Raw genomic sequence first — 26,361 nt, forward strand, 5'->3', positions numbered from 1 at the left:
TCTAATACACTATGTAGTTTAGCCAACAAGCTAAATGTTAGTGAAACACCATGACTAGGATGACTGAGAACCTACACAGACAAGAGGGCAAATACTCTTTCAAAGGCACTGTATATGAAAAATACTATTACTCCTCTAATTAAATGGTAAAATGTTAAATGTATAAATGAACCACTGTTTAAAGAGGAAACCCTTTTAGTACCAATTAATCTTCTGAACACATAAATAGGACATCCAACAATCTATCAGTGAGCACTGTGTTACTCTGAACTAATGAGTTCAAATCAAGTTCAAAAAAAGAAAAAAGTAATAGTGTCAATATGATAATTTTTCATGTTTATATGGTATGTTTGTTTTTTATGGTATGGTATGTTTTCCATGTTCGGCCACTTATTTGAAGACTGTACTTCTTCATTATAATATTTTACCCTGTGTTTCACCTTCACCGTTCATTTAGTATCATGTAGGATGTCCAGAGGGTAATAATTCAGCATAACTTACCATTGCTGTGGCCAATGATTCTGCTTTGCTCTGCTCTAGTAAAACAAAACAGCTGTTACTGACTCTGTAACAATACACAATAATTCAAATGTGAATTTGGCATAGATTTAAATCACAGTTCCATAAAACTTACTCTGTTTTAAAATAAACCAGAAGAACATCAAAATTAACAAGATCAGCACACCAAGAGGAACGATGAGGATCTTTAGGTCAAATGAAGCTCTGCAACATGCAGTTTGAGAACACATCATTTAGTTTACTTTAATGAGTAATAAACAGTGTTTGTAAAAAGAAATAAATAACTACACAGTCTTTTTTATGAACAGTTGTACCACTAAATCCAGCATACGAATACAAAAGATATCTGACCTGTGTTTATTTTCTGCTACTGTAGATTTGCTCTGTTGTTCTATTGTGGTAAATGTTCCATTTCCAGCAACAGTAGTAATCGAAGTAGTCGAAGTAGTAGTAGTAACAGTAGTAGTAGTAGTGGTAGTAGTAGTCGAAGTAGTGGCTGTAGTTAAAAAAAAACAGTCATCACTACATTACTGTAACAATTATCATCCTAATATCTCTTAGAGTACTAACATTTATAAATGAATCAAATTCACATACTTGTAGAGTTTAGTTGATAACTTACAGTACTTGTACTTGTTACTGGTGATCGGTTTCTCAGTAACAGTTAAATATACTGGTATCTGAATGTCCGCTTCAGCACACCAATACCAGCCAGTGTTCTCTGACCTTAGTCCACTCATGGTCACTGTGAAAACATTTGGGTCTCTCATATGAGCGGTCACTGTTGTTTCATCTATGGATCCAGATGATCCTGTCACACAGTTCCTCCCCAGCCTGCACCACTTCATTTCTCCAGAGTTACTGTGGTGATGTCTAACAGTTATGTTTTCTCCAATATATCCTGTAATCTTCTGATGATCCACGTAGAGACTGGGGGTACCTTTAAGAAAAACAAATAAATAACTTAATAAAACTAATGAATGGAAAATTTGTTGGAAATTCAGTCTACACGTCTATTCTCTAACATGACAAATAAGAGAATATTCAGTCTGAAAAAAACTAAACTTTACTATTTGAAATGTGTAGAAAAACGGAGACTCACCACTGGTAACTGACAGTTGAAAATGCACTCCATCATCCACCCATCCATCAATCCCCACCATACACCAGTAATCAGTGTTTTCATTGGCCAGCTGGTTTATAGTCACAGTAAAAATTTTCTTTCTTTTGTCATCAGAGATGAAATATTTTCCTGAAGGGTCTGGTTTGTTTGTTTTTACTGCATCGCTGCAGTACCTCCAATAATATCCTTCACACAAGTACTTCACATTATTAACATATTGGGACTCATAGAGACACGGGATGGAGATAGATTTTCCAGTTTTCACTGATACTTTACTGACTGTAGTTATGCTGTGAACTCCTGCAACAAGAACAAAGTATTTTAATGGTTATGTTTTCTTGTAACATTTTTCTTTTACATGACGTGTCTATTTTACATGTACACACAGAGTGTTTTCATCTACAAGATTGTATATGTTTAATAGTTTTTAATTCTATAATTTGGTGACATTAACCTTTGAAACATGAGATATTTAAACTACTGACCTTTGAGTACACTGAAGAGGAGAAGAACGGTGAAATGAACAGCCATGGCAGTGAATGAGTAGACAAAACACATAAACCAATGTCAAGTTTGGTTCAATTTTTCAATTTATGCATTATGCAAATGCAACACTTAAAAGATGCCTTCCTATTAGTTCCTTATACTGTATGATGTTCACTGATAAGAATCACAATGCAGTACAAAGAAGATGAACTTTCAGTGAGACAACAAGTAGAGCATGCACACATACATAACCTTGCTGCCTGGTTTTGCTGCAACATTTCTTAATATATGGAGACACCATTACTGATAAGGTAGCTTAAGTTCAGATAAAAAAAATAAACAAAAATCTGTCCCCTTGTGTGCACGTATTAACATTTCAATTACATGCTTATGTTGGTGAACTGTCAACATTTAGGAATGCATTAAATGAGAAGCCCAGCAAGATGTAAAAAGCTCCTTACCTAACATGCACTTTTGTGTTCTCTTAAGATGTGCTTGCATTTACTGTCATTTTTATGTGACTCAAAACATTTTACTAGAAACTTGATTTCTGTCCTCAGTGATCAACTAAACTGGTAGAATCTGGGAATCCAAAGCCATGATAAAAATATTTGAAGCATTACACAGACAAATATCTACCCAGTAATTACTGATCAAGTCCCAGGGCGTTTCTCAATATGCGTACTTGTGCGTACTTGCGTTCTCGTGTACTCGTGATACGTCATCAGTCGGAGACCAAGTACTGTTCCAATTCGAAGTACGCATCAAGCCGAGAACGCGAAAAAGTTCCGGATGTGTTCTCGCTCCGCCCGTTTTATCGAGCATGCATCGATGTAGACTTGGTACAGCTAAATATCCCAGAATGCATTTCGTCCAAAACTCAACAGCGGACTCCCGGCACATCGTTTTCAACCCCCCCCCTCGCGGTCTTCTCACTACTCAGGTTAAAGAAACCCCAGCAGCTGTCTATAGTATTGAGTGTCCACTAAAATAGAAATAAAAGCGTTCTAACATCTCACCTGCTTGTTTTTATTAAGGTATGTACACGTATGTACATGTACACTATTTTTATTAAAAGAGGTTTCACTACTGAGGTTAAAAATGATATATAAGTCACTTAGATCACTTCTAAATGTTAATGTTTGGTTTATTTCAGTGTTTTATTTGTTCCTGAGTAAACCGGTTTGGCTGTGATTAAAGTTAAGCTTCATAACATGTTACTCACAGTTAAATTAAGAGGGGACGGCAGTAAAAACTCCGGACCTGTGACATCCTCACGTACGCAGGTGTTCCAATTGTACAAATCGCGAGTCCATGCTCGCGTTCTCGGCGGGTACGTACTCCCGTACGTTCTCGGCGAGTACATACTCACCAAGAACGCGAGTACGTACTCGCGTACTTGAGAATTGAGAAACGGCCCCTGTTTCTCCCACATCAAAAATCAAACCACATGTCAAACAGACCACAAGATGGCGCCTTAAGACATCATTCCTTCACACCCAGAATTCAGTAGTTTCAATAATATGGAGAGGGCATTTATTCTGGAGATGAACGATTCTTCAGAATACTGTTTTTGTCACTGCAGTGTACGTGTCTACTTTTATTTTCAGGTATTCTGTGTAGTATCTTCAAATGTCTACTAGATTTCATTAGTGAACAGTGTTTGATTATTATACTATTTTATGCCACCCTATACTTCTAATCAAAGAAATTGTTGAATCATTATACGGCTATAGGCCACATTATGCCTTGGATTAAAGATTGTGAAATCATTACACTGTTTTATGAAGCATACTGCCAGTAGCGGTTTTAGATACGGGCGACACGGGCGGTTGCCTGGGGCGGCATCGTGGTGGGGGGCGGCATCACGGGCATCGGCAAAAAAAAAAATTGCTCGTACTCATGCTGCCCCGACATCAGCCAGCGCATATTGGGAATGGCATAGGCACCGATCGGTTTTCTATCGCCCATTTGCTGGGAGTAAGGCGCCCTCCATTTGTGAGTGCGCCTGCTGCTTTGCGGCGCAGGGAGGAGAGGGCGGGCAGCGGGGATTCTCTGGCTGGCTGGAGCAGCATCTAATAACCAACTCGCAAAATAAAACAAAATAAAACAAACCAACAAACACGAAAACACCAGACATCATGATACAGACTTATAATTTGCACCGATGTTTTTCAAAATTATATACACGAAAAGTGAGCGCGAGAGCCCTCAGATGCCTGCTGCGCTGCTGAAGTCAAAGTAAACTTTATTGTCATCTCCGCTACATACAGTCCAGTATATAGAGAGACGAGACGACGAGGCTCCAGTTACAGCAGTGCAAGTAAACGAACAATAAATATTTAAAAGTAAAAAAATAAATATACTTTAGGACTCTGGGTAAAGGGATCAATAACAATTTAAAATGTATATTTTATATTTTGTTGATTTAAAGTCTCACACACAACCCGTTTTTAAAGTTTAAAAAAAAGAGAAAAGAAGAGGAGGAGTGTAGCGACTTCCACAGTCGCTAGAGGCCGGGGACTGAGCCTATTTGCCTGACGCGCTGTCAACTTTACGCAATAATGCGAGAGGTGGAATTGCTTGCTTGTTTATTAAAGTGCTTGAAAAGTTTACAGAGCAATGTGATCGGCTCGCGATTCAAACTCTTAAAACATCACAGGCTCTAATGCAACAAGGGGAAACTCGTTGTGCAGCGGTCAACAAAAACTACGGTTACCCAGCCCTGCTCTCTGTCAAAATCAAACCAGTGAATAACAGACTGACAACGCCCTCTTAATGTCATCGCTAGCACCCACGTGACTCCCGTTACACATCACCATAGCAACCAAACAAATGAAAACCCAGTGATCATTAAAATTCAACACATTTAATTATGGCTCCTACAAGGAGGAACAAGCAAAAGATGCAGGTAAGCAGATGTGTCATTGGATAATGGCAGGTCATGTATCCTAAAACATTAAGAATCAGAATACTTTCTTAATCCCTAAGGGAATTATCTGGGTTACAGTTCCTCCAAGAAGAAATGGTAAAAATAGTAACAGTAGCAGACTAAACTCCAAACAATATATACAATAATATAATATTAATTAATCAGTGTCAATTGTTGATTTGTCCTGTTCTCATTGTATGACGAATTATGTTGTCTGTTTAGTAGCCTTTTGCATACTATGCATACTCTCTCTCTCTTCATATGTGTGTGTATGTATGTATGTGTGTGTGTGTGTGTGTGTGTGGGGGGGGGGCAGATGGAGTGTTCGTCCAGGGCGCCAAACAGGCTAGGACCGCCACTGCATACTGCTGCGTTATAAGAAATATTGTTTTCTGAGAATCATGGCCTTATTTGTCTGATTAGAAAGAACAGAACATACTGTACAGGAAGCCAAGGTCATAACTTAGGCTCACTGAGAGAGAAAGAATGTGGATGTTTAGGTTTTATGACTTTGGAGGGGGGCTGAAGCTATAAGAATGTGAGAAACGGTCAGACACTTTGAGATCTGGCGCACACCCTCCTGTCCACATCTCCCATCCAGACGTTTATGCTCAAAGTGTTGTATGGAATAAAGAGATTGTTGATTGAGCATTTATACACCGAGTGTTGTTCTTCCTTCAGCCCAAAGATCAAAGAATTGGGATATTGAACAACAGGCAAAGCACGTTAACCCTAAGATGGCCCCATTTATCATTGTTGTCATTTTTTTGTATTTTGATTCTTCCCACAGTTGTGCACCTGATCCTACGTTGAAGATTTAGAGTTAAATGTGTTCCTACTCTTTACACTGACACACTGACACCGCTGTCAGTCAAGCCCTGCTGCTGCGTTAAGAAAATGTGTAAAAATGAGGAAAAGTTTCTCACAGTGTGAAAACGGATGTCTTAAAGTATAGTCTGATGAAATGATAACCACAGAACTGTATGTCACATCCCCATTGTTCTGACCCTTGAAAAAAAGAAGAAACATCAGAGACATGTAAATGTGGTAAAATAAGAAAGTCTTTAATCTTGAGAGCTTAAAAAGAAGAAAAGCTGCACTTCTTTAGTTTTCTTTTTTTTCCACTTTTTTTAAAAGATGTTTTGCCTCTCATCCAGGAGGCTTCTTCAGTTCTAAAGCAACTGGTGAGGAGTCACAGGTTATATACCCCTAGTGGGGACTGTTCCCTTTGGAGGTGATCCTGAGGGCCGTTAATCAGTCATGCCATTCATGTAGGCTGTCATATAAGAACAAGAAGACAGATGTTTTGAAAGACTAGCACAGGAGTTCAATTAAAAAAAACTCCCTTTGTAATTTACAAATCTCATGTTATCAAATATTAGAATTCAAAGCATGTAAAAAGACTGTTAAAATAATTAAAAACATAGTTGTATAGAGTTTCAGGGGCAGATGATATGGTTCAACACTGTGCAGGAAAAATATTCATGCACACAGATCTCATATACCACATTCACATTTAGTGTACTTAGTGTGAAATTATCATTAACAGTTACGTGCTTTCCATCGGAATTCAGATGCTACACATTAGCTGGCACCACTTTTTTTTTGCAGGGTTTCCACTGTAATTTCCCGCCTTTCCTTTTTGTGGATTGAATTGCTTAATTATTATATTAGCCCACTCTCATCTTAAAATCTCCTCTGTTTTCTGTTGATAGGCACTTTTTCTTTAAACTATAGTCACAAAAAATACATTTCTATACTATATAATAGAACAAATAATACAACAAATGATAGCACAAAACAAAAATGTTTAATATAGATTGAAAGGTCAAGATTAAACATTATTGTTGATGCTTACAATACAAGAACCAAGAATCATATTAATGATCCTGAAAAAGAGCAAACAAACAGGTCAATGCTTCTTTGAGCCATTTTACAGCTATGCAGGAATAAAGTTAGCAAGAAGAAGAAAAGGTTTACTAATAACAAGCTGATGGCAGCAGATAAGACATTGCACCATAAGACTCCAGTAACATAGGTACAGATAAAAAAGATAAAATTGCAAATGTTTGAATATTTAATCATTTAAATTCTAGCTAATGTGCTCTAATGCAACTCCTGTGTCTTTTCCGTCACCCTGTTGGAGAACAGAAACAAATCTTATGAACATTTGTTGGGAAATTAGGAAGAAAAAGCAAAGAAAATGTGACAGAATTAAAAGGAAAGCATGACACTGGGATAACAAACAGAATGATTTAAAATGAAGGAAATAAAAGAGGTGAGATACAGTGTGTGGTTGGGTTCAGGTCTTGTAATATTTACCCTTTTCATGCGTTGTTTCGTAACAACAGAACTGTACAAGATTTCCATTTCACTTTCAGCAAATGACCTCTGGGCAGGAGCAAAAATACAGACTGAGCACTTTACACTTCTGCTGTGCTTTAAGAAAAAATCTTAGATGAAAGTCTACGTATATTCTTACATTTATATGCATAGTTGTATGTTAGTGGTGATTTTTACCCACATGCCCAACACTGGAGGGTAGTTTTCTATTGCTCTAGTACTCCTCCTATTTAAAGTGTAGGGTATCAAAATAGCAGTACTTAAATGAACTACAATGAGTAAATGTTTGATTTATCAGACGTGAAGCAAAATACAGCTTTGTGAATGATGGTTTAATGTCTTCGCAGCTGTGGTTGCATTTTACAAGTTATATAAAATACACACTGGTTTACTGTATGAAGATTCATTTTATCAGACAGACATATTAAACTCACCTTCTAATACTCAAATCAATCACAATCAGCATACGCTCATGTGACCAGTAGGGATGGGTATTGATACGATTTTCACGATTCCGATTCTATTTTTGATTCTCTTTAACGATTCGATTCTTTTTCGATTCTCTTATCGATTCTTTTTAAAAAAGGAGAACACTAAGGTCGATTAGCTTAGAACTTTGTTTTATATCTTGTCTTTGAACAAGATAGAAATTTAGGAGTAACATGGCCTTACGAACCCAACAGTGAGCTCTTAAGAGATCCACAGCCTACGGCTCTTCGATGGGGTGTCACAGGGTCCCCAGGAAAAAAAATTGTAAATGTAAAATAATAAAATAAATATTCTTCTGTAGCAATAACAAAGTATAACATAAATTATTCTGTAGCAATTACACAAGAATATCCAGTAATGTCCCTGCCTACAATTAAACACACTCACTTACCAAAAATCGGGGGCATCTGCTGTGGCAAATGGGTGCAAGCCTTTGACCACAAACTTAGTCGCTGTTCGGTGACATTCGTCTATCCTGGCCTGAAAGGAGACGCTACCGGTAGACTGCAGTGAAAACTGCCAGCATCTGAGCCAGCCAGACTCTGTCTGTCTCTCTCATCATGGTCACCTAAATGCAGCGCACAGTAATGGCAGGTTTTGTAATAAGGCAGATCGCGCTAACATAATATGCACTGTTAGTTGATTATTTACCTGATGCATTAATGGGAGAGGACGTGCAAACGTTACCGCTGCCGCTGGGTTGAGATTCACGAGTCCGGAGGGGAATTAAAAACACGACATTCATTTAAGGTTATCGCCTGTTTTGTGAGCAAATGCTTTTGCATATTCATAGTGTTTCCTCCCTTAAATGAAATATCTACTTTGCAAGTATTGCAAGGGTCCCCCGTTGTCATCTGTTCTCGTAAAGTATAACCAAACTTTTGAGCGTTTGAGCCGCTTAGGTGCCATGATTCCTGCCAGGTAAATGACGCTACGCTACGCGGTGACGTCATTCGAGGCGACTGGAATCAATAAGGGAATCGTTTGCAAAAATGACAAACAATTCCAAGGAATTGAAACAGTGGGAACCGGTTCTCAACAAGAACCGGGTTTCGATACCCATCCCTAGTGACCAGTACGTTTACTGATAATTATAAACTGAATTTCTTGATAGCACTGTAGTTTGTTACCTTGGTTAACTTACCTTCCCTTTTTCGTTGAGTCTAACTTCAGAGTATGTTACTTCCTTGTCCACCTGTGTAGAATCAAAATAATACATGGAATTTACACTCACTGAGTGCCCCATAGGATCATTTTTTAAGTGCATGGTGTCAGTGTTGAGAAAATACCAGGTTTATAAAGGTTAGAGGTACCTTGGCTAAACCTTTTTTTTGGGGTCTAACATCAGAGTATATTATTTCCTCTTCAGCCTGCATTGACGAACAAAACACAATTAGAACATCTGCCAAACTGTCATTGGAAAATTTTGTACTGTGATTTTTATCTCCTATTCTTTTACTACTATGTACCATACCCACAAGGAAGTAGATCAGCATAATTTACCATTAGTGTGACTGATGAGTCTGCTTTCCTCTGCTCTAGAAAAATGAAACTGCTGTTACTGACACTGTGTAACAGTTTAATTTGAAAGATTTTGGAGAAAACAATTGTGATGGATGTGAATTCAAGTTCAGTATTACTTACTGTGTCTCAGTATAAACCAGATGAACAACACAACAATTACAATCCAGATCAACACACTCAGAGGGATGATGAGGATCCTTGGGTCAAATGAAGCTCTGCAACATGAAGATTGAAAATATAATTTCGTTTAGTTTAATGTTTAATGTAAAAAATGTTTCTACTTCATTTTAAGAAATATGTTACCTCTGATTACTGCAAATAAATATACAAAATATCTGACCTGTGTTGTTTATTTTCTCCTACTGTAGAATTTTTCCCTTGTTCCATTGTTGCAACAGTATGAACAGTAGTAGAGATAGTAATACTAGCAGTAGTAGTAGTAGGGGTAGTGGCTATAATTTAAAATAAAGAAAGGTCATCACGAGAACACTGTAACAATTATCATCCTAATATCTCTTACAGTAGTAAAATGTAGAAAGAGAAAGAATTCATATACATGGATTTTATTTGATATCTTGCAGTACTCACTAGTGATCGGTTTCACAGTAACATTTAAATATACTGGTATCTGAATGTCGCCTTCAGCACACCAATACCAGCCACTGTCATCTGACTTTAGTCCACTCATTTTCACTGTGAAAACATTTGGGTCTCTCATATGAGTGGTCACTGTTGTTCCATCTATGGATCCAGATGATCCTGCCACACAGTTCCTGCCCAGCCTGCACCACTTCATTTCTCCAGAGTTACTGTGGTGACATATAATAGTTATGTTTTCTCTAAAATATCCTGTAATCATCTGATCGACATAGAGACTGGGGGTACCTTCAAGGACAAAAAAAAATATTAATCAATTAAAAGAATAAATAACGTAATGAGTGGAAAAAAGAATTAAAAACAATCCAATTTTTAAATCACTGGCAATTCAGATTTAATGTGTATTTTTATTCATTTTTAATGACAAACACTTTAAATGTTTACAACAATGGTCACGTACCACTGGTAACTGACAGCTGAAAATACTGTCGATAATCCTGTCCGTCATTAATCTCCACAGCACACCAGTAATCAGTGTTTTTATGTGCCAGCTGGTTTATAGTCACATTAAAAATGTTCTGTTTTTTGTCATCAGAGATTAAATATTTTCCTGAAGGGTCTGCTTCGTTTGTTTTTACTGCATATCTGCAGTACGTCCAATAATAACCTTCACACAAGTACTTCACATGGTTTTTGTATTGGGACTCATAGAGACATGGGATGGAGATAGATTTTCCAGCTTTAACTGATACTTTACTGACTGTAGTTATGCTGTGAACTCCTACAAGAAGAACAAAGTATTTTAATGGTTATATTTACATAAAAATTATTTAAATTTTTTCTTTTGTACATGTAGACACATTACAGTATTGTAGTTTAAAATAAGTATAAAACTGCATACTACAAAAATTATTAACAGTCATCAATTTGATCATCTGCTGACATTAGCCTTTGAAACATGAGGTGACCTGTGACCAACCTTTGAGCACACTGAAGAGAAGAAGAATGATGAGATGAGCAGCCATGCCTGTGAGTGAATAGACTTCAACCATATGAGCTACTGTCAAGTCTGGTTCTTTCTATGAGTGTATGCAACATGCAAATACAGCACTTCAACCCTGCCTCCCTGTATTTTTAAAATTTATTAAGTCACTGGTGTATTTTGCTTTAGCTACACCCTTTTTGCACATGCTCTTCTTTCTTTCGTATTCAGTAATTTATCAATAAGTGACTTATATATATATATATATATAATATTGTATATATATATATATATATATATATATATATATATATATATATATATATACATACATACATACACATTATACACAATATATATTGTGTATATTGTCTATGTATATATATACATATACATATTGTGCTATTTCTTACTTAGTGTACTGTCTGTCTTTGTTACTGTTTGTACTGGAGCACTGTAACCAAAGTAATTTCCCCTAGGGATCAATAAAGTATTCTGATTCTGATTTAGACTAGGTGTAATAATCACCATCTACAATGTTTAAAAGCCACATTGCTTATTCATTTAACAGTAACAACAAGTGAATGAGAAATATGTACTCCCTTAACATAAAATAGTACTGACACTTAAGTAAATTAAAGTAAAAAAAACAACAACAAAAATATTTATAAAAACAGTTTTAATGAACTTCCTGAAAATAGAGGTCAGAATTATCCATTGAAGTTCATGCTCATGCATTCATGCATTCCCCCCCACCAGTACCACGTAGTGTCTCTCCTTTTTTACTCTTCTTTTTATTGAGTACTTCTCTATTGCTGCCCCCCAGGTTTTAACAGTACCATCAAATCTGACAGGCTCTCCCATCATCACCACAGTATTTATAGGATCTTACCTTTGTGTGACAGATAGGTGAAAACAAATTCCCACATATATAACGTATTTGTATAACCCATTAGTAACGATTGTCAGCCTGTTACCCACTACTCTCTACCTCACCTTGGAATTTTCAGTAGCGCCAAAATACAGTATATACTTTATATTTTTTCAGTGCAAATGCAGGTTTTCTTATAGGGTCAGTTTCATTTCTACATCTCTGCTAACAGTTTTTTTTACACAGGAAGCAAGTTTGTGTGAGTATTTGTCTCCTGCAGGTTCACAAATCTGCAAGGACGGGGTGCAAAAAGCTTCTTTTTTAAACTGTGCATGATTTAGGGCTACAGAAATCATTCTAGCAGGAGTCAGGACAACTTAAAGTTTCCTTATTTTGCATTAAAGTCCAGAATTATGTTTTTAAAGTTGCTTTGGCATCAGTTTGTTTATTTAATCAATGTGAATAAAGTACTGACCATAAGGGCAGATTAATCTTAATAAACACTTGCTGCGTTCTTGCAAATGATCGCTCACACTGTCATATTGTCTGCATACTTTTTAACAAGCACACACTAAAGAACAGTGAGTCATCTATCTTCACTTCCACATTTCAAAAACAAACTCAGACATCAGAACAGGAAGCTGTCAATTCATGGAAAAGTTAAGTAAAAAAGCATCTTATAAGGTGATGCACTAAAGGATTTTCTGCATCACCTTGATGAGATGAATAAAAATGTGCATAACACACACACACACACACCATTCAAGCACAATACAAAAGTTCTTCGAGAATCATTATTTCATTAATTTCATTATTTTCTTTATGATCAGAGTAAATGTCATCTCATGCTCATCATGACACGATGCTACAAAAAAACAAACAAACAAAAAAACCAAACAAAAACAGCAGGCACCACAACGCAAGTTGTTTGTAACAAAAGCTTCAGCGAACAATTACAAACTGAATTCAAACTTGAACATGATTAAGGTATATATTCAAATAACAGTTTTTAATCCAGTAGCTCAAACATGAAATCTTTGAATCCAGTAAAATAGTTAAATAAAACAAATCAAATAAAAAAAATATATATATATAAAAAAAGAAAATCCTGTCAAAATTGAACCCTTAAGTAATATAGTTCAAAACCCACACGATATTAATAACATATTTAAAACTTTTGTAGTCAGTTATACTAAATTTACTATAATCCAACACACTCTGAAATATAAAACTAGAATTATCTACAATATTCAAAGAACAATTAATCATTACAGATGAACCTAATACCACTGACGAACTCCACATAGTATTCAATAATATGCAAAATAACAGACAACAAGACATGATGGATTTATATATTTTTTTAAAGTTTTGTTGTCACTATTTCACTGAGTAGATACAGAAGTTAAAGTAATTTAAATATAATGGTTTGTTTTCATATTTATAAGATATGAAATGGTGAGTGTAAGTGTAACGTAATTCTTCTGAGTTATGTTTTGCTTTTTGCTTTGTGATTAAGAAGAAGCCGAAAAAAAATAAAATAAGATTCATCTCTGAATGATCCAGATGATAGAAACTGGTGTGTCCTGTTGGAAAACAAAAATAATTAGAAATATGTTACTAGACTTGCTAGTATTAATATTTTAAAATAAGTATTAACTATATCACTTAGTGCTTTTATTGATATTTACATTTGGTTTATGCATATTTCTCTCAATAGTTTGTTAACATATTTATTCTCCTTATATCTTGACTGACAAAGTAATTGTAGTAATGCAAACAAGTCTTTTCTGTGGGTTATATTTAAGCCTTTATTTGGTGTTGTAATATTTCTAAGTAATCCATAACAGTACAGTGAGTATTTCATATAGTTTACATATTGATATACAGTAAACATGGGATGGAGAAAGATTTTCCAGCTATCATTGAAAATGTGCTATTTACTGATAATTATGCTGTGAAGATAGAACAAATAAAGTATTGAATTGTTATGCTTACTTAAACAGTCTTCCTTTATATGTCTTGTCTATTGTACATGTATACACAAAATTGTACAAACAACTTTAGAAAAGCAAAAACAATCTATTAATAGTCTTTCACTTTATTATCTGATGGGTATTTAAATGATGTCTGTTACCACTAAAAAGAAGAAGAATGAAGAGATGAGAAATGTGAGTGAGTGAGTGAGTTGACTTAAACAATTAAACCACATGTCTGGTTATTTTCTTCAATTCATGCAATATGCAACACTTCCTTGCTTCTAGTTCCTCATACTGTATGGTCTTAGGTAAGAGCAAGACCAAGCATATATAACATATAAATTAAAAAGATGAAAATACACAATATAGACAAAAGTACTGAGCTGGCCGCACATGTCATGCATAATGGTGTGCAAGGAGAGACAGGAAACAAATGCAGACTGTCAAGAGATGTACTCTAAGACACTTCTTCAGCTGAGAATCAGAGAGGAGAAACACACAGTTTTACTTGCATGCAAGGGCAGCCACAGAGCACTCGCACTTGGAGTGAGGGCTCCGAGACTCACACTCTGCCACTGCCCTGGTCTTTATTTATACACAAGAAGAGTAATACAACAGTGAATACGTTTGTTCAGTGGAATGTTGATGCGTGAGCATGTGCGAATATGTGTGTGTGTGTGTGCGTGCGTGTGTGCGTGTGCCAGGAGAGGTTCCTCTACCTGGTACAAAGTGAAACTGCTTATTAAGCTCTTATCTTGCAGGTACTGCTCCTTCCCTGCATGATAACAGGTCACAGTGAACGAAAACAGTCTGAGTTATAAAGAGGTCATCATGCAGTATTCTATCATATGCAAACTTATATCATTAAAAGATTATACTGACTACTAAGTACAATTTTCTATTGACACAGACACACTCGAGATACCGTAGTGAACTTAAAGCGAGCTTTTTATTAGGTGATAACAAATGAATAAAAACATTGTTTTTGCCATTTCCTTTCTTATGCACTATTAACTACTGAAACCTAAACTGGGAATAACGCTAGGGCAGGAAATCTGGATCTAGGAGACATGAAGGGATGATGACTCAACATCCTGACAATGAACATGGGGTGAAAGCAACAACATCTAATAAAAAAGGGTGACTAGGGAAGAGGATACAGCTGGGAACATAGTAGGGACAGATCAGGAATGAAAGCGGTGAGGTAAAAGTTGAGATAACACACACGAGATGAAGGGCTGTCACAGTAAAACAGGAGGCGACAGAACACTGAAACCAGAGCAACAACACACTAACTTGTTACATACAACAGAGTGACAGACACGAAAACAAGACTGACTGACAAAGAAGACTTAACACAAAATGATGGGACACGTGGGGAGACCTAAACTCTAGATGAAAACAAGAAAAAATGTAAACATTATACAACCCAAATATCTCATAATAAACAAACACTTTTAAATTTTAAACATTTTCAATTCAATTTTGCATAGATTTAAATCGAAGTTTATGTCTCAGTATAAACCAGCTGAGCACAACAATTACAATAAAGATCAACACACTCATGATGAGAATCTTCGGGTGAAATTAAGCTCTGCAACATGTACTTTGAGAATATACAATTTAATTTAGTTTAAGAAGTTATAATAGCCCACAAAGCAGCTTCAAATTATAGAAAAATAGTCTTCTACACTTAAAAAAAACGACAGTGAGGACAGTGTTTAAGGTTAGAATGGATAAATTCTGTGTTGCATGTGTATTGTTTATGTTATGCTATGTTTATTTGCATTTTGAACATATTGCAGTAGGCTTTGCTATGGTTTTGGCTGAAACAAAACAGTGTAAACAGTAAAACAGTTACTTCTGTTGCTAAAGCCTGCCCCCTTGTGTGTGTCCATTAACATTTCAATTAAATGATTCTTATATTAGTGAACTGTTGATAATATTTATGTGGACTTTCAGGACTGCACTGAATTAGTTCCCTAACAACATGTAAAAAGTTCCTTGTCTAACAGTAAATTCTCAGTCACAGAAATCAAATAAAATGATTTACTCATTAAAATGAGTATGGGGTGTTTGGGTCATTGCTAAGGGCCATTTAATCCTTATACAACCATTGCAAGAGCTTGGTCCACATAGCCGGCAATAAGTCGGACTCGTTCCCAGTGGGTGATGGGCTCTGCCAGGGCTGCCCTTTGTTGTTGATTCTGTTTGTAATTTTTATGGACAGGATTTCTAGGCACAGCCAAGTAGCGCAAGGCTTTCACTTGGGTCATCTCAGAATCTCATCTCTGCTTTTCACGGATTATGTGCTTCTGTTGCCTTCATTCGGTGATGGCCTCCAGCTCACACTGGAACATTTGACAGCTGAGTGGGAAGCCATGGGAATGAAAATCAGCACATCCAAATATAAGGCCTTGGTCCTCAGACGGAAAAGGGTAGATTGCCCACTCTGGGTCAGGGACAAGTTCCTGGCCCAAGTGGAGGAGTTGAAATATCTTGGGGTCTTGTTCACAAGGGACGGGAGAAGGGAGCGGGAGATCGACAGATGGGTTGGTGCTGTGGCTGCAGTGATGTACCGGTCCATCGTGGAGAAGAGAGAGCGTAAAAGTGAAGCTCTCAATTTACCGGTCAATCTACGTCCCTACCCTCACCTATGGTCACGAGCTGTGGGTAGTGACTGAAAGAACGAGATCGTAGATACAAGCGGCAGAAATGGGCTTCCTCCGAAGGGTAGCTGGCCTCCCTTAGAGATAGAGTGAGAAGTGGATGGATGGATGGATATTCTCTCATTAAAAATCCAACCATATATCAAACCCACCACATGATGGAGCCTTAATTCATCTTTTACAGCCAGAACTCCATTCAAGAATTACAAAATAAACTGTGACAGCTTAAAGATCTTAAAGAAAAGAGTTACAGGACAAGCTGAGCAGTAGATTCAACACATTGCATCACTTCTCTGACAAAGACTTCAGTAATACAGCTACGGATAAGAAAAATAAAAAGGCAGAAAGTTGTAATTTTTAAATATTTCAGTGGTGACTGGATGGATGGATGCTGTATGTAACTTCTGTGCATTTATCTTGTTGGAGAACAGAAACAAATAAGATACTGAGGAAGGAAAAGAAGAGAAAAAGGTGAACAAATTAAAAATGAAATGTCACATATCAGGACAACAAGCAAGATGATTTGAAAAAACAAAGAAATAAAGGAAGAGAGAAACAGTGTGCAGCTGTTCTGAGGTTTTTGAAATTTTCCCTTTTCATATTTTGATGTTTTAAAATAACCACATAATTGTGCATTGATATTCATTTTACACTGAGTAAATGGTCTTTGAGAGGCAACAATATAGAAACTGAACAGATCACAATTTTGCTTTGTTTTAAGAAAAAAAATATTAAAGTCTACTTGTATTCATAAATATAAATGTATAGCTGTAATATGTGAGGGTTACCTTTGGTGTTTTTCTTCCCACATTTCTCACAGTGGAGTCTGTTACTTCCCCATCCATCTGTGTAGAATGAGCAAAATGTAATTAAAAGAAAGTACCAGGCTGGTGTAAAGTGCACCTATTTGAATGCACACCCTTAATCAAAACTCTTTTGTGTAACATTTACAATGATTTACACTTTCACGGTGCCCCCCAACAGTGTTGACAACATATGTCTATTTAAGTACATATGAAGGGATAGAGCTTTGAATGATTAGAAGCAAAATACAGTTTTGTGACTCATGATCTAATTTCTTCTGACAGTTGATGAAAACACACACCATGTTTACCATAGGGATTTATTTTTATAAAAGCACACATAGTAGTAATTAATCTAAAGTAGTCTATATCTGCAGCACACTCACACATGGAGAATATGTTCACTGAAATGGTTTAACTAGACAGTACTGCAGTTTATTACCTTGCCTGAAAGTGTTTTAAGGTATCTAACTTTGGAGTATGTTACTTCCTCTTCAGCCTGCATTGAAGAACATAACCTAATTAGAACATCTGACAAAATTAGAAAGGTTTGCCCTGTGACTTACTTTTGCTATTCTTTTAGTATCATATAGCAGTCACAGATAGCAGTCAAAGATAAACAGGTCAACTTACCATTGCTGTCACTGGTGATTCTGCTTTATGCTTCTCTAGTAAAACCAAACTGCTTTTACTGATGCTGTGCAACAATTCACAATAAAGTGAACATGAATTTAATTGTAATCAAAGTTAAGCAACACTTACTGTATATTAATATAAAATAGTTGAACGGCACCGCAATTAAAATCAAGACCAACAAACTCAGACAAAAGATGAGGCTCTTAGGGTCAAATGAAGCTGTACAAAATCTATTTTGAGAACACACAGTTTAGTTTAGTTTAGTTTAGTTTAGTTTAATATGTCATAATAGGGTCTCTAAAAATATATGTATACGGACTCCTTACAAGAAAAGTTCTACCACTTATATATAATACTACTGCATACATAGCAAATATAAATACAAAATATCTGACCTATGCTGGTTATTTTCGAATGTGGTAAATGTTCAATTTCCAGCAACAGTGTGGGTAGAGGCTATAATTAAAAAAAAGAACATCATCATCACCAGAGTACTGAGTACTAGAGTACTAATAAGAATGATTATTATCCTAATATCTCTTTGAGTGTTAACATTTCGATAGGATGGAATTTATATACATGTAGAATTTACGATTACTTACAGTACTTACTAGTCATTAGTTTCTCAGTAACATTTAAATATACTGGTATCTGAATGTCCCCTTCAGCACACCAATACCAGCCAGTATCATTTGACTTTAGTCCACTCATGGTCACTGTGAAAACATTTGGGTCTCTCATATGAGCGGTCACTGTTGTTCCATCTATGGATCCAGATGATCCTGTCACACAGTTCCTGCCCAGCCTGCACCACTTCAATTCTCCAGAAATGCTGTGGTGACATCTAACAGTTATGTTTTCTCCAATATATCCTGTAATCTTCTGATGATCCACGTAGAGACTGGGGGTACCTTTAAGAAAAACAAATAAATAACTTAATAAAACTAATGAATGGAAAATTTGTTGGAAATTCAGTCTACACGTCTATTCTCTAACATGACAAATAAGAGAATATTCAGTCTGAAAAAAACTAAACTTTACTATTTGAAATGTGTAGAAAAACGGAGACTCACCACTGGTAACTGACAGTTGAAAATGCACTCTATCATCCACCCATCGATCAATCCCCACCATACACCAGTAATCAGTGTTTTCATTGGTCAGCTGGTTTATAGTCACAGTAAAAAATTTTCTTTCTTTTGTCATCAGAGATGAAATATTTTCGTGAAGGGTCTAGTTTGTTTGTTTTTACTGCATCGCTGCAGTACCTCCAATAATATCCTTCACACAAGTACTTCACATTATTAACATATTGGGACTCATAGAGACATGGGATGGAGATAGATTTCCCAGTTTTCACTGATACTTTACTGACTGTAGTTATGCTGTGAACTCCTGCAACAAGAACAAAGTATTTTAATGGCTATGTTTTCTTGTAACATTTTTCTTTTACATGACGTGTCTATTTTACATGTACACACAGAGTGTTTTCATCTACAAGATTGTATATGTTTAATAGTTTTTAATTCTATCATTTGGTGACATTAACCTTTGAAACATGAGCTATTTAAACTACTGACCTTTGAGTACACTGAAGAGGAGAAGAACGGTGAAATGAACAGCCATGGCAGTGAATGAGTAGACAAAACACATAAACCAATGTCAAGTTTGGTTCTACTTTTCAATTTATGCATTATGCAAATGCAACACTTAAAAGATGCCTTCCTATTAGTTCCTTATACTGTATGATGTTCACTGATAAGAACCACAATGCAGTACAAAGAAGATGAACTTTCAGTGAGACAACAAGTAGAGCATGCACACATACATAACCCTGCTGCATGGTTTGGCTGCAACATTTCTTAATATATGGAGACACCATTACTGATAAGGTAGCTTAAGTTTAGATAAAAAAAATCTGTCCCCTTGTGTGCACGTATTAACATTTCAATTACATGCTTATGTTGGTGAACTGCCAACATTTAGGAATGCATTAAATGAGAAGCCCAGCAAGATGTAAAAAGCTCCTTACCTAACATGCACTTTTGTGTTCTCTTAAGATATGCTTGCATTTACTGTCATTTTCATGTGACTCAAAAAATTTTACTAGAAACTTGATTTCTGTCCTCAGTGCAACACTTGATCAACTTAACTGGTAGAATCTGGGAATCCAAAGACATGATAAAAACATTTGAAGCATTACACAGACAAATATCTACCCAATAATTATTGATCAAGTCCCCGTTTCTCCCACATCAAAAATCCAACCACATGTCAAACAGACCACAAGATGGCGCCTTAATACAACACACAGAATTCAGTAGTTTCAATAATATAGAGAGGACATTTGTTCTGGAGATGAACGATTCTTCAGAATACTGTTTTTGTCACTGCAGTGTACGTATCTACTTTTATTTTCAGGTATTCTGTGTAGTATCTTCAAATGTCTACTAGATTTCATTAGTGAACAGTGTGAGATTATTATACTATTTTATGCCACCCTATACTTCTAATCAAAGAATTGTTGAATCATTATACGGCTATAGGCCACATTATGGCTTGGATTAAAGATTGTGAAATCATTATACTGTTTTATGAAGCATACTGCTGCGTTATAAGAAATATTGTTTTCTGAGAATCATGGCCTTATTTGTCTGATTGGAAAGAACAGAACATACTGCACAGGAAGCCAAGGTCATAACTTAGGCTCACTGAGGTCAGACACTTCGAGATCTGGCGCACACCCTCCTGTCCACATCTCCCGTCCGGATTTATGCTCAAAGTGTTGTATGGAATAAAGAGATTGTTGACTGAGCATTTATACACCGAGTGTTGTTTTTCCTTCAGCCCAAAGATCAAAGAATTGGGATATTGAACAACAGGCAAAGCACGTTAACCCTAAGATGGCCCCATTTATCAGTGTTGTCATCATTTTTGTATTTTGATTCTTCCCACAGTGGCGCACCTGATCCTCGTTGAAGATTTAGAGTTAAATGTGTTCCTACTCTTTACACTGACACACTGACACCGCTGTCAGTCAAGCCCTGCTGCTGCGTTAAGAAAATGTGTAAAAATGAGGAAAAGTTTCTCACAGTGTGGTAAACAGATATCTCAAAGTATAGTCTGATGAAATGATAACAACAGAACTGTATGTCACATCCCGATTGTTCTGACCCTTGAAAAAAAAAAAAACAGAAGAAACATCAGAGACATGTAAATGTGGTAAAATAAGAAATTATTTAACCTCTTTAATCTTGAGAGTCTAAAAAGAAGAAAAGCTGCACTTCTTTAGTTTTCTTTTTCCACTTTTTTTGAAGATGTTTTGCCTCTCATCCAAGAGGCTTCTTCAGTTCTAAAGCAACTGGTGAGGAGTCACAGGTTATATACCCCTAGTGGGGACTGTTCCCTTTGGAGGTGATCCTGAGGGCCGTTAATCAATCATGTCAATCATGTAGGTTGTCACATGAGACAAGGGGTGAAAAAAAGCCTGAGTCATTAGTAATAAATAAGAACAAGAAGACAGATGTTTTGAAAGACTAGTAAAGGAGTCCAATAAAAAAAAATCCCTTTGTAATTTACAAATTTCATGTTATCAAATTAGAATTCAAAATATGGAAAAAGACTCTGTTAAAATCATTAAAAAAACACAGTTGTATAGAGTTTCAGGGGCAGATGATATGGTTCAACACTGCAAGAAAAATGTTCATGCACACAGATCTCATATATCACATTCACATTTAGTGTACTTACTGTTTGTGAGAGTATCATTAATAGTTACATGCTTTCCATCGGAATTCAGATAATAATAATAATAATAATAATAATAATAATAATAATAATAATAATAATAATGATGGATTGCATTTATATAGTGCTTTTCTAGGCACCTAAAGCACTTTACAATTCCACTATTCATTCACTCTCACTCTCACAGTGGTGGAGGCAAGCTACAGTTGTAGCCACAGCTGCCCTGGGGCAGACTGACAGAAGCGAGGCTGCCATATCGCGCCATCGGCCCCTCTGGCCAACACCAGTAGGTGGTAGGGTAAAGTGTCTTGCCCAAGGACACAACGACCAGGACAAAGAGAGCTTCCCAATCCCCTGAGCCACGGTCGCCCCATGATGCTTCACATTAGCTGGCACCACTTTATTTTTGCAGCGTTTCCACTGTAATTTCCTGCCTTTCCTTTTTGTGGATTGAATTACTTAAAACATGACAGTAATAACTTTTTTTGACCCATGTTGTATGCATATATATTCAGATACTGAATATATGCTCTTTAAAATTACATAGTCAGAAACTTCATGGCTGAGACACTGTGGTTCCTAAATGCTTCAATACAACACTTTGTGGAATATCGAGGAAATTTAACAAAGTGACATGGAGCAACTGTGGCATCTTACCACTACAGTACCAATTTGGCGAGCTCTTTTGAATGACCAATTCTTTCAAAAAGATAAATAAGGCAGACTGCATGGCTAGGTTCATGATTTTATCCACCTGTTGCAATGGACTGTAAACATTTAAACTGAAAAATTAATAGGTGTGGTCCAATACTTGCCTATATATCAGCCCACTCTCATCTTAAAATGCCTGCTGTTGCTCATAGAGCTTTTCTATTGACAGGCACTTTTTCTTTCAACTATAGTCACAAAAAATATATTTATATAATATATAATAGAACAAATAACACAACAAATTATAGCACAAAACAAAAATGTTTAATATAGATTGAAAGGTCAAGATTATACATTATTGTTGAAGCTTACAATACAAGAACCAAGAATAATATTAATGATCCTGAAAAAGAGCAAACAAACGGGTCAATGCTTCTTTGAGCCACTTTACAGCTACGCAGGAAAAAAGTTAGCAAGAAGAAGAAAAGATTTACTAATAACAAGCTGATGGCAACAGATAAGACATTGCACCATAAGACTCCAGTAACATAGGTACAGATAAAATAGATAAAATTGCAAATGTTTTAATATTTAATCATTTAAATTCTGATTAGCTAATGTGCTCTAATGTAACTCCTGTGTCTTTTCCGTCACCCTGTTGGAGAACAGAAACAAATCTTATGAACATTTGCCAGGAAATTAGGAAGAAAAAGCAAAGAAAAATGTGGTCGAATTAAAAGGAAAGCATGACACTGGGATAACAAACAGAATGATTTAAAATGAAGGAAATAAAGGAGGTGAGATACAGTGTGTGGTTGGGTTCAGGTCTTGTAATATTTACCCTTTTCATGCGTTGTTTCGTAACAACAGAACTGTACAAGATTTTCGTTTCACTTTCAGCAAATGACCTCTGGGCAGGAGCAAAAATAGAGACTGAGCACTTTACACTTCTGCTGTGCTTTAAGAAAATATCTTAGATGAAAGTCTACGTATATTCTTACATATATATGCATAGTTGTAGTATTTTAGCATTACCTCAGGTGATTTTTACCCACATGTCCAACACTGGAGGGTAGTTTTCTATTGCTCTAGTACTCCTACTTTTCAAAGTGTAAGGTGTCAGTGTTAAGAAAATACCAGTACTTAAATGAACTACAAGGAGTAAATGTTTGATTTATCAGACGTGAAGCAAAATACAGCTTTGTGAATGATGGTCTAATTTCTTCATAACTGTGGTTGTATTTTACAAGTTATATAAAATACACACCAGTTTACCGTATGAAGATTCATTTTATCAGACAGACATATTAGAACTCACCTTCTAATACTCAAGTGAGTCACACATACAGTATACTTTCATGTGACCAGTATGTTTACTGATAATTATAAACCGAATTTGTTGATAGCACTGTAGTTTGTTACCTTGGTCAACTTACCTTCCCTTTTTCGTAGAGTCTAACTTCAGAGTATGTTACTTCCTTGTCCACCTGTGTAGAATCAAAATTATACAATGCATTTACACTCACTGAGTGCCCCATAGGATCATTTTTTAAGTGCATGGTGTCAGTGTTGAGAAAATACCAGGTTTATAAAGGTTAGAGGTACCTTGGCTAAACTTCTTTTCTTGGGTCTAACATCAGAGTATATTATTTCCTCTTCAGCCTGCATTGAAAAACAAAACACAATTCAACCCTCTGCCAAACTGTCATTAGGAAATTTTGTACTGAGTATTTTGTACTGTACTACTTTCTTCACCTATTCTTTTAGTACTATGTACCATACCCACAAGGAAGTAGATCAGCATAACTTACCGTTGGCGTGACTGATGAGTCTGCTTTCCTCTGCTCTAGAAAAATAAAACTGCTGTTACTGACACTGTGTAACAATGTGTAATAATTTAATTTGAAAGATTTTGGAGAAAACAATTGCGATGGATATAAATTCAAGTTTAGTAATACTCACTGTGTCTCAGTATAAACCAGATGAACAACACCACAATTACAATCCAGATCAACACACTCACAGGGATGATGAGGATCCTTGGGTCAAATGAAGCTCTGTAACATGATGATTGAAAATATAATTTTGTTTAGTTTAATGTTTAATGTAAAAAATGTTTATACTTCATTTTAAGAAATATGTTACCTCTGATTACTGCAAATAAATATACAAAATATCTGACCTGTGTTGTTTATTTTCCCCTAGTGTAGAATTTTTCCCATGTTCCATTGTTCCCTTTTCAGCAACAGTATGAATAGTAGTAGAAATAGCAGTACTAGCAGTAGTAGTAGTAGTAGGGAGAGTGGCTATAATTTAAAATAAAGAACAGTCATCACTAGAGTACTGTAACAATTATCATCCTAATATCTCTTACAGTAGTAAAATGTAGAAAGGGAAAGAATTCATATACTTGGATTTTATTTGATATCTTGCAGTACTCACTAGTGATCGGTTTCACAGTAACATTTAAATATACTGGTATCTGAATGTCCCCTTTAGCGCACCAATACCAGCCACTGTTCTCTGACTTTAGTCCACTCATGGTCACTGTGAAAACATTTGGGTCTCTCATATGAGTGGTCACTGCTGCACCATCTATGGATCCAGATGATCCTGTCACACAGTTCCTGCCCAGCCTGCACCACTTCATTTCTCCAGAGTTACTGTGGTGACATCTGATGGTTATGCTTTCTCCAATATATCCTGTAATCCTCTGATGATCCACATAGAGACTGGGGGTACCTTCAAGGACAAAAAAAATGAATCAATTAAAAAAATAAAAAACGTAATGAGTCGAAAAAAGGATTTAAAAAAATCCAACTTTTAAATCACTGGCAATTCAGATTTAATGTCTAGTTTTATTAACTTTTAATGACAAACACTTTAAATGTTTACAACGATGGTCACGTACCACTGGTAACTGACAGCTGAAAATACTGTTTATAATCCTCTCCCTTATTAATCTCCACCACACACCAGTAATTAGTGTTTTCATTTGTCAGCTGATTTATAGTCACAGTGAAAATTTTCAGTTTTTTGTCATCAGAGATTAAATATTTTCCTGAAGGGTCTGCTTCGTTTGTTTTCACTGCATATTTGCAGAACGTCCAATCATATCCTTCACACAAGTACTTCACATGGTTTTTGTATTGGGATTCATAGAGACATGGGATGGAGATAGATTTTCCAGCTTTCACTGATACTTCACTGACTGTAGTTATGCTGTGAACTCCTGCAACAAGAACAAACTATTTTAATGGTTATATTTACTTAAAAAATTATTCAAGTCTTTTCTTTTGTACATGTAGATACATTACAGTATTGTAAAATAATAAAAAAAACTGCATACTACAAAAATTATTAAGTCATTAATTTGATCATCTGCTGACATTAGCCTTTGAAACATGAGGTGACCTGTGACCAACCTTTGAGCACACTGAAGAGAAGAAGAATGATGAGATGAGCAGCCATGCCTGTGAGTGAGTAGACTTCAAACATATGAGCTACTGTCAAGTCTGGTTCTTTCTATGAGTGTATGCAACATGCAAATACAGCACTTCAACCCTGCCTCCCTGTTAGTTCCTCCTACTGTGTGATGTTATATTTTTAATTTATTTCATCACTGGCGTATTTTGCTTCAGACAAGTGTAAGAATCATCTACAATGCTTAAAAGCCACATTGCTCATTCATTTAACAGTAACAACAAGTGAATGAGAACTATGTACTCCCTTTACATATAATAGTACTGACACTAAAGTAAATTAAAGTTAATATATATATATATAAAAAAACACCCAGCACGCCCCTGCGGGCGGTTTATCCTTCAAGCTCGGGTCCTCTACCAGAGGCCTGGGAGCTTGAGGGTCCTCTTGCAGTATCTTAGCTGTTCCCAGGACTGCGCTCTTCTGGACAGAGATCTCCGATGTTGTTCCCGGGATCTGCTGGAGCCACTCGCCTAGCTTGGGAGTCACCGCACCTTGTGCTCCGATTACCACTGGGACCACCGTTA

At 36.1% G+C, this 26,361-nt stretch overlaps 2 protein-coding genes across 2 annotated transcripts; both read right to left on the bottom strand.

The window, feature by feature from the left end:
- Positions 1-7,002: 7,002 nt before the first annotated feature.
- On the bottom strand, positions 7,003-11,041 carry LOC120443283 (polymeric immunoglobulin receptor-like). Its single transcript, XM_039621610.1, has 10 exons — positions 10,993-11,041; positions 10,474-10,794; positions 10,005-10,301; positions 9,757-9,868; positions 9,537-9,631; positions 9,396-9,430; positions 9,206-9,262; positions 9,037-9,087; positions 7,383-7,451; positions 7,003-7,197 (listed from the first exon to the last, which is right to left on the bottom strand). The coding sequence occupies exons 1-10, from the start codon at positions 11,036-11,038 to the stop codon at positions 7,153-7,155; spliced, it is 1,128 nt and encodes a 375-aa protein (XP_039477544.1). The 5' UTR covers positions 11,039-11,041; the 3' UTR covers positions 7,003-7,152.
- Positions 11,042-22,729: 11,688 nt separating this feature from the next.
- LOC120443396 lies at positions 22,730-25,299 on the bottom strand. Its single transcript, XM_039622040.1, has 9 exons — positions 25,263-25,299; positions 24,794-25,093; positions 24,534-24,657; positions 24,314-24,408; positions 24,163-24,197; positions 23,957-24,013; positions 23,788-23,838; positions 23,193-23,261; positions 22,730-23,006 (listed from the first exon to the last, which is right to left on the bottom strand). The coding sequence occupies exons 2-9, from the start codon at positions 24,999-25,001 to the stop codon at positions 22,962-22,964; spliced, it is 684 nt and encodes a 227-aa protein (XP_039477974.1). The 5' UTR covers positions 25,002-25,093; positions 25,263-25,299; the 3' UTR covers positions 22,730-22,961.
- Positions 25,300-26,361: the final 1,062 nt, after the last annotated feature.

This window comes from Oreochromis aureus, linkage group 13 (genome assembly GCF_013358895.1).
Source record: "Oreochromis aureus strain Israel breed Guangdong linkage group 13, ZZ_aureus, whole genome shotgun sequence".
Taxonomy (NCBI): Eukaryota; Metazoa; Chordata; class Actinopteri; order Cichliformes; family Cichlidae; genus Oreochromis; species Oreochromis aureus.

Coding starts and splice junctions, on each gene's coding strand:
- LOC120443283 (XM_039621610.1), bottom strand. CDS start 11,038: ATGGCTGCTCATCTCATCATTCTTCTTCTCTTCAGTGTGCTCAAAG. Junction 9,632..9,756: donor GGAGAAAATAAACAACACAG/GTCAGATATTTT, acceptor TTCATGTTGCAG/AGCTTCATTTGACCCAAGGA. Junction 7,452..9,036: donor GACTCAACGAAAAAGGGAAG/GTAAGTTAACCA, acceptor GCTCCTGCCCAG/AGGTCATTTGCTGAAAGTGA.
- LOC120443396 (XM_039622040.1), bottom strand. CDS start 25,001: ATGAAGTGGTGCAGGCTGGGCAGGAACTGTGTGACAGGATCATCTGGA. Junction 24,409..24,533: donor GGGGAAAATAAACAACACAG/GTCAGATATTTT, acceptor ATCATGTTACAG/AGCTTCATTTGACCCAAGGA. Junction 24,014..24,162: donor ACTCATCAGTCACGCCAACG/GTAAGTTATGCT, acceptor TTTTCAATGCAG/GCTGAAGAGGAAATAATATA.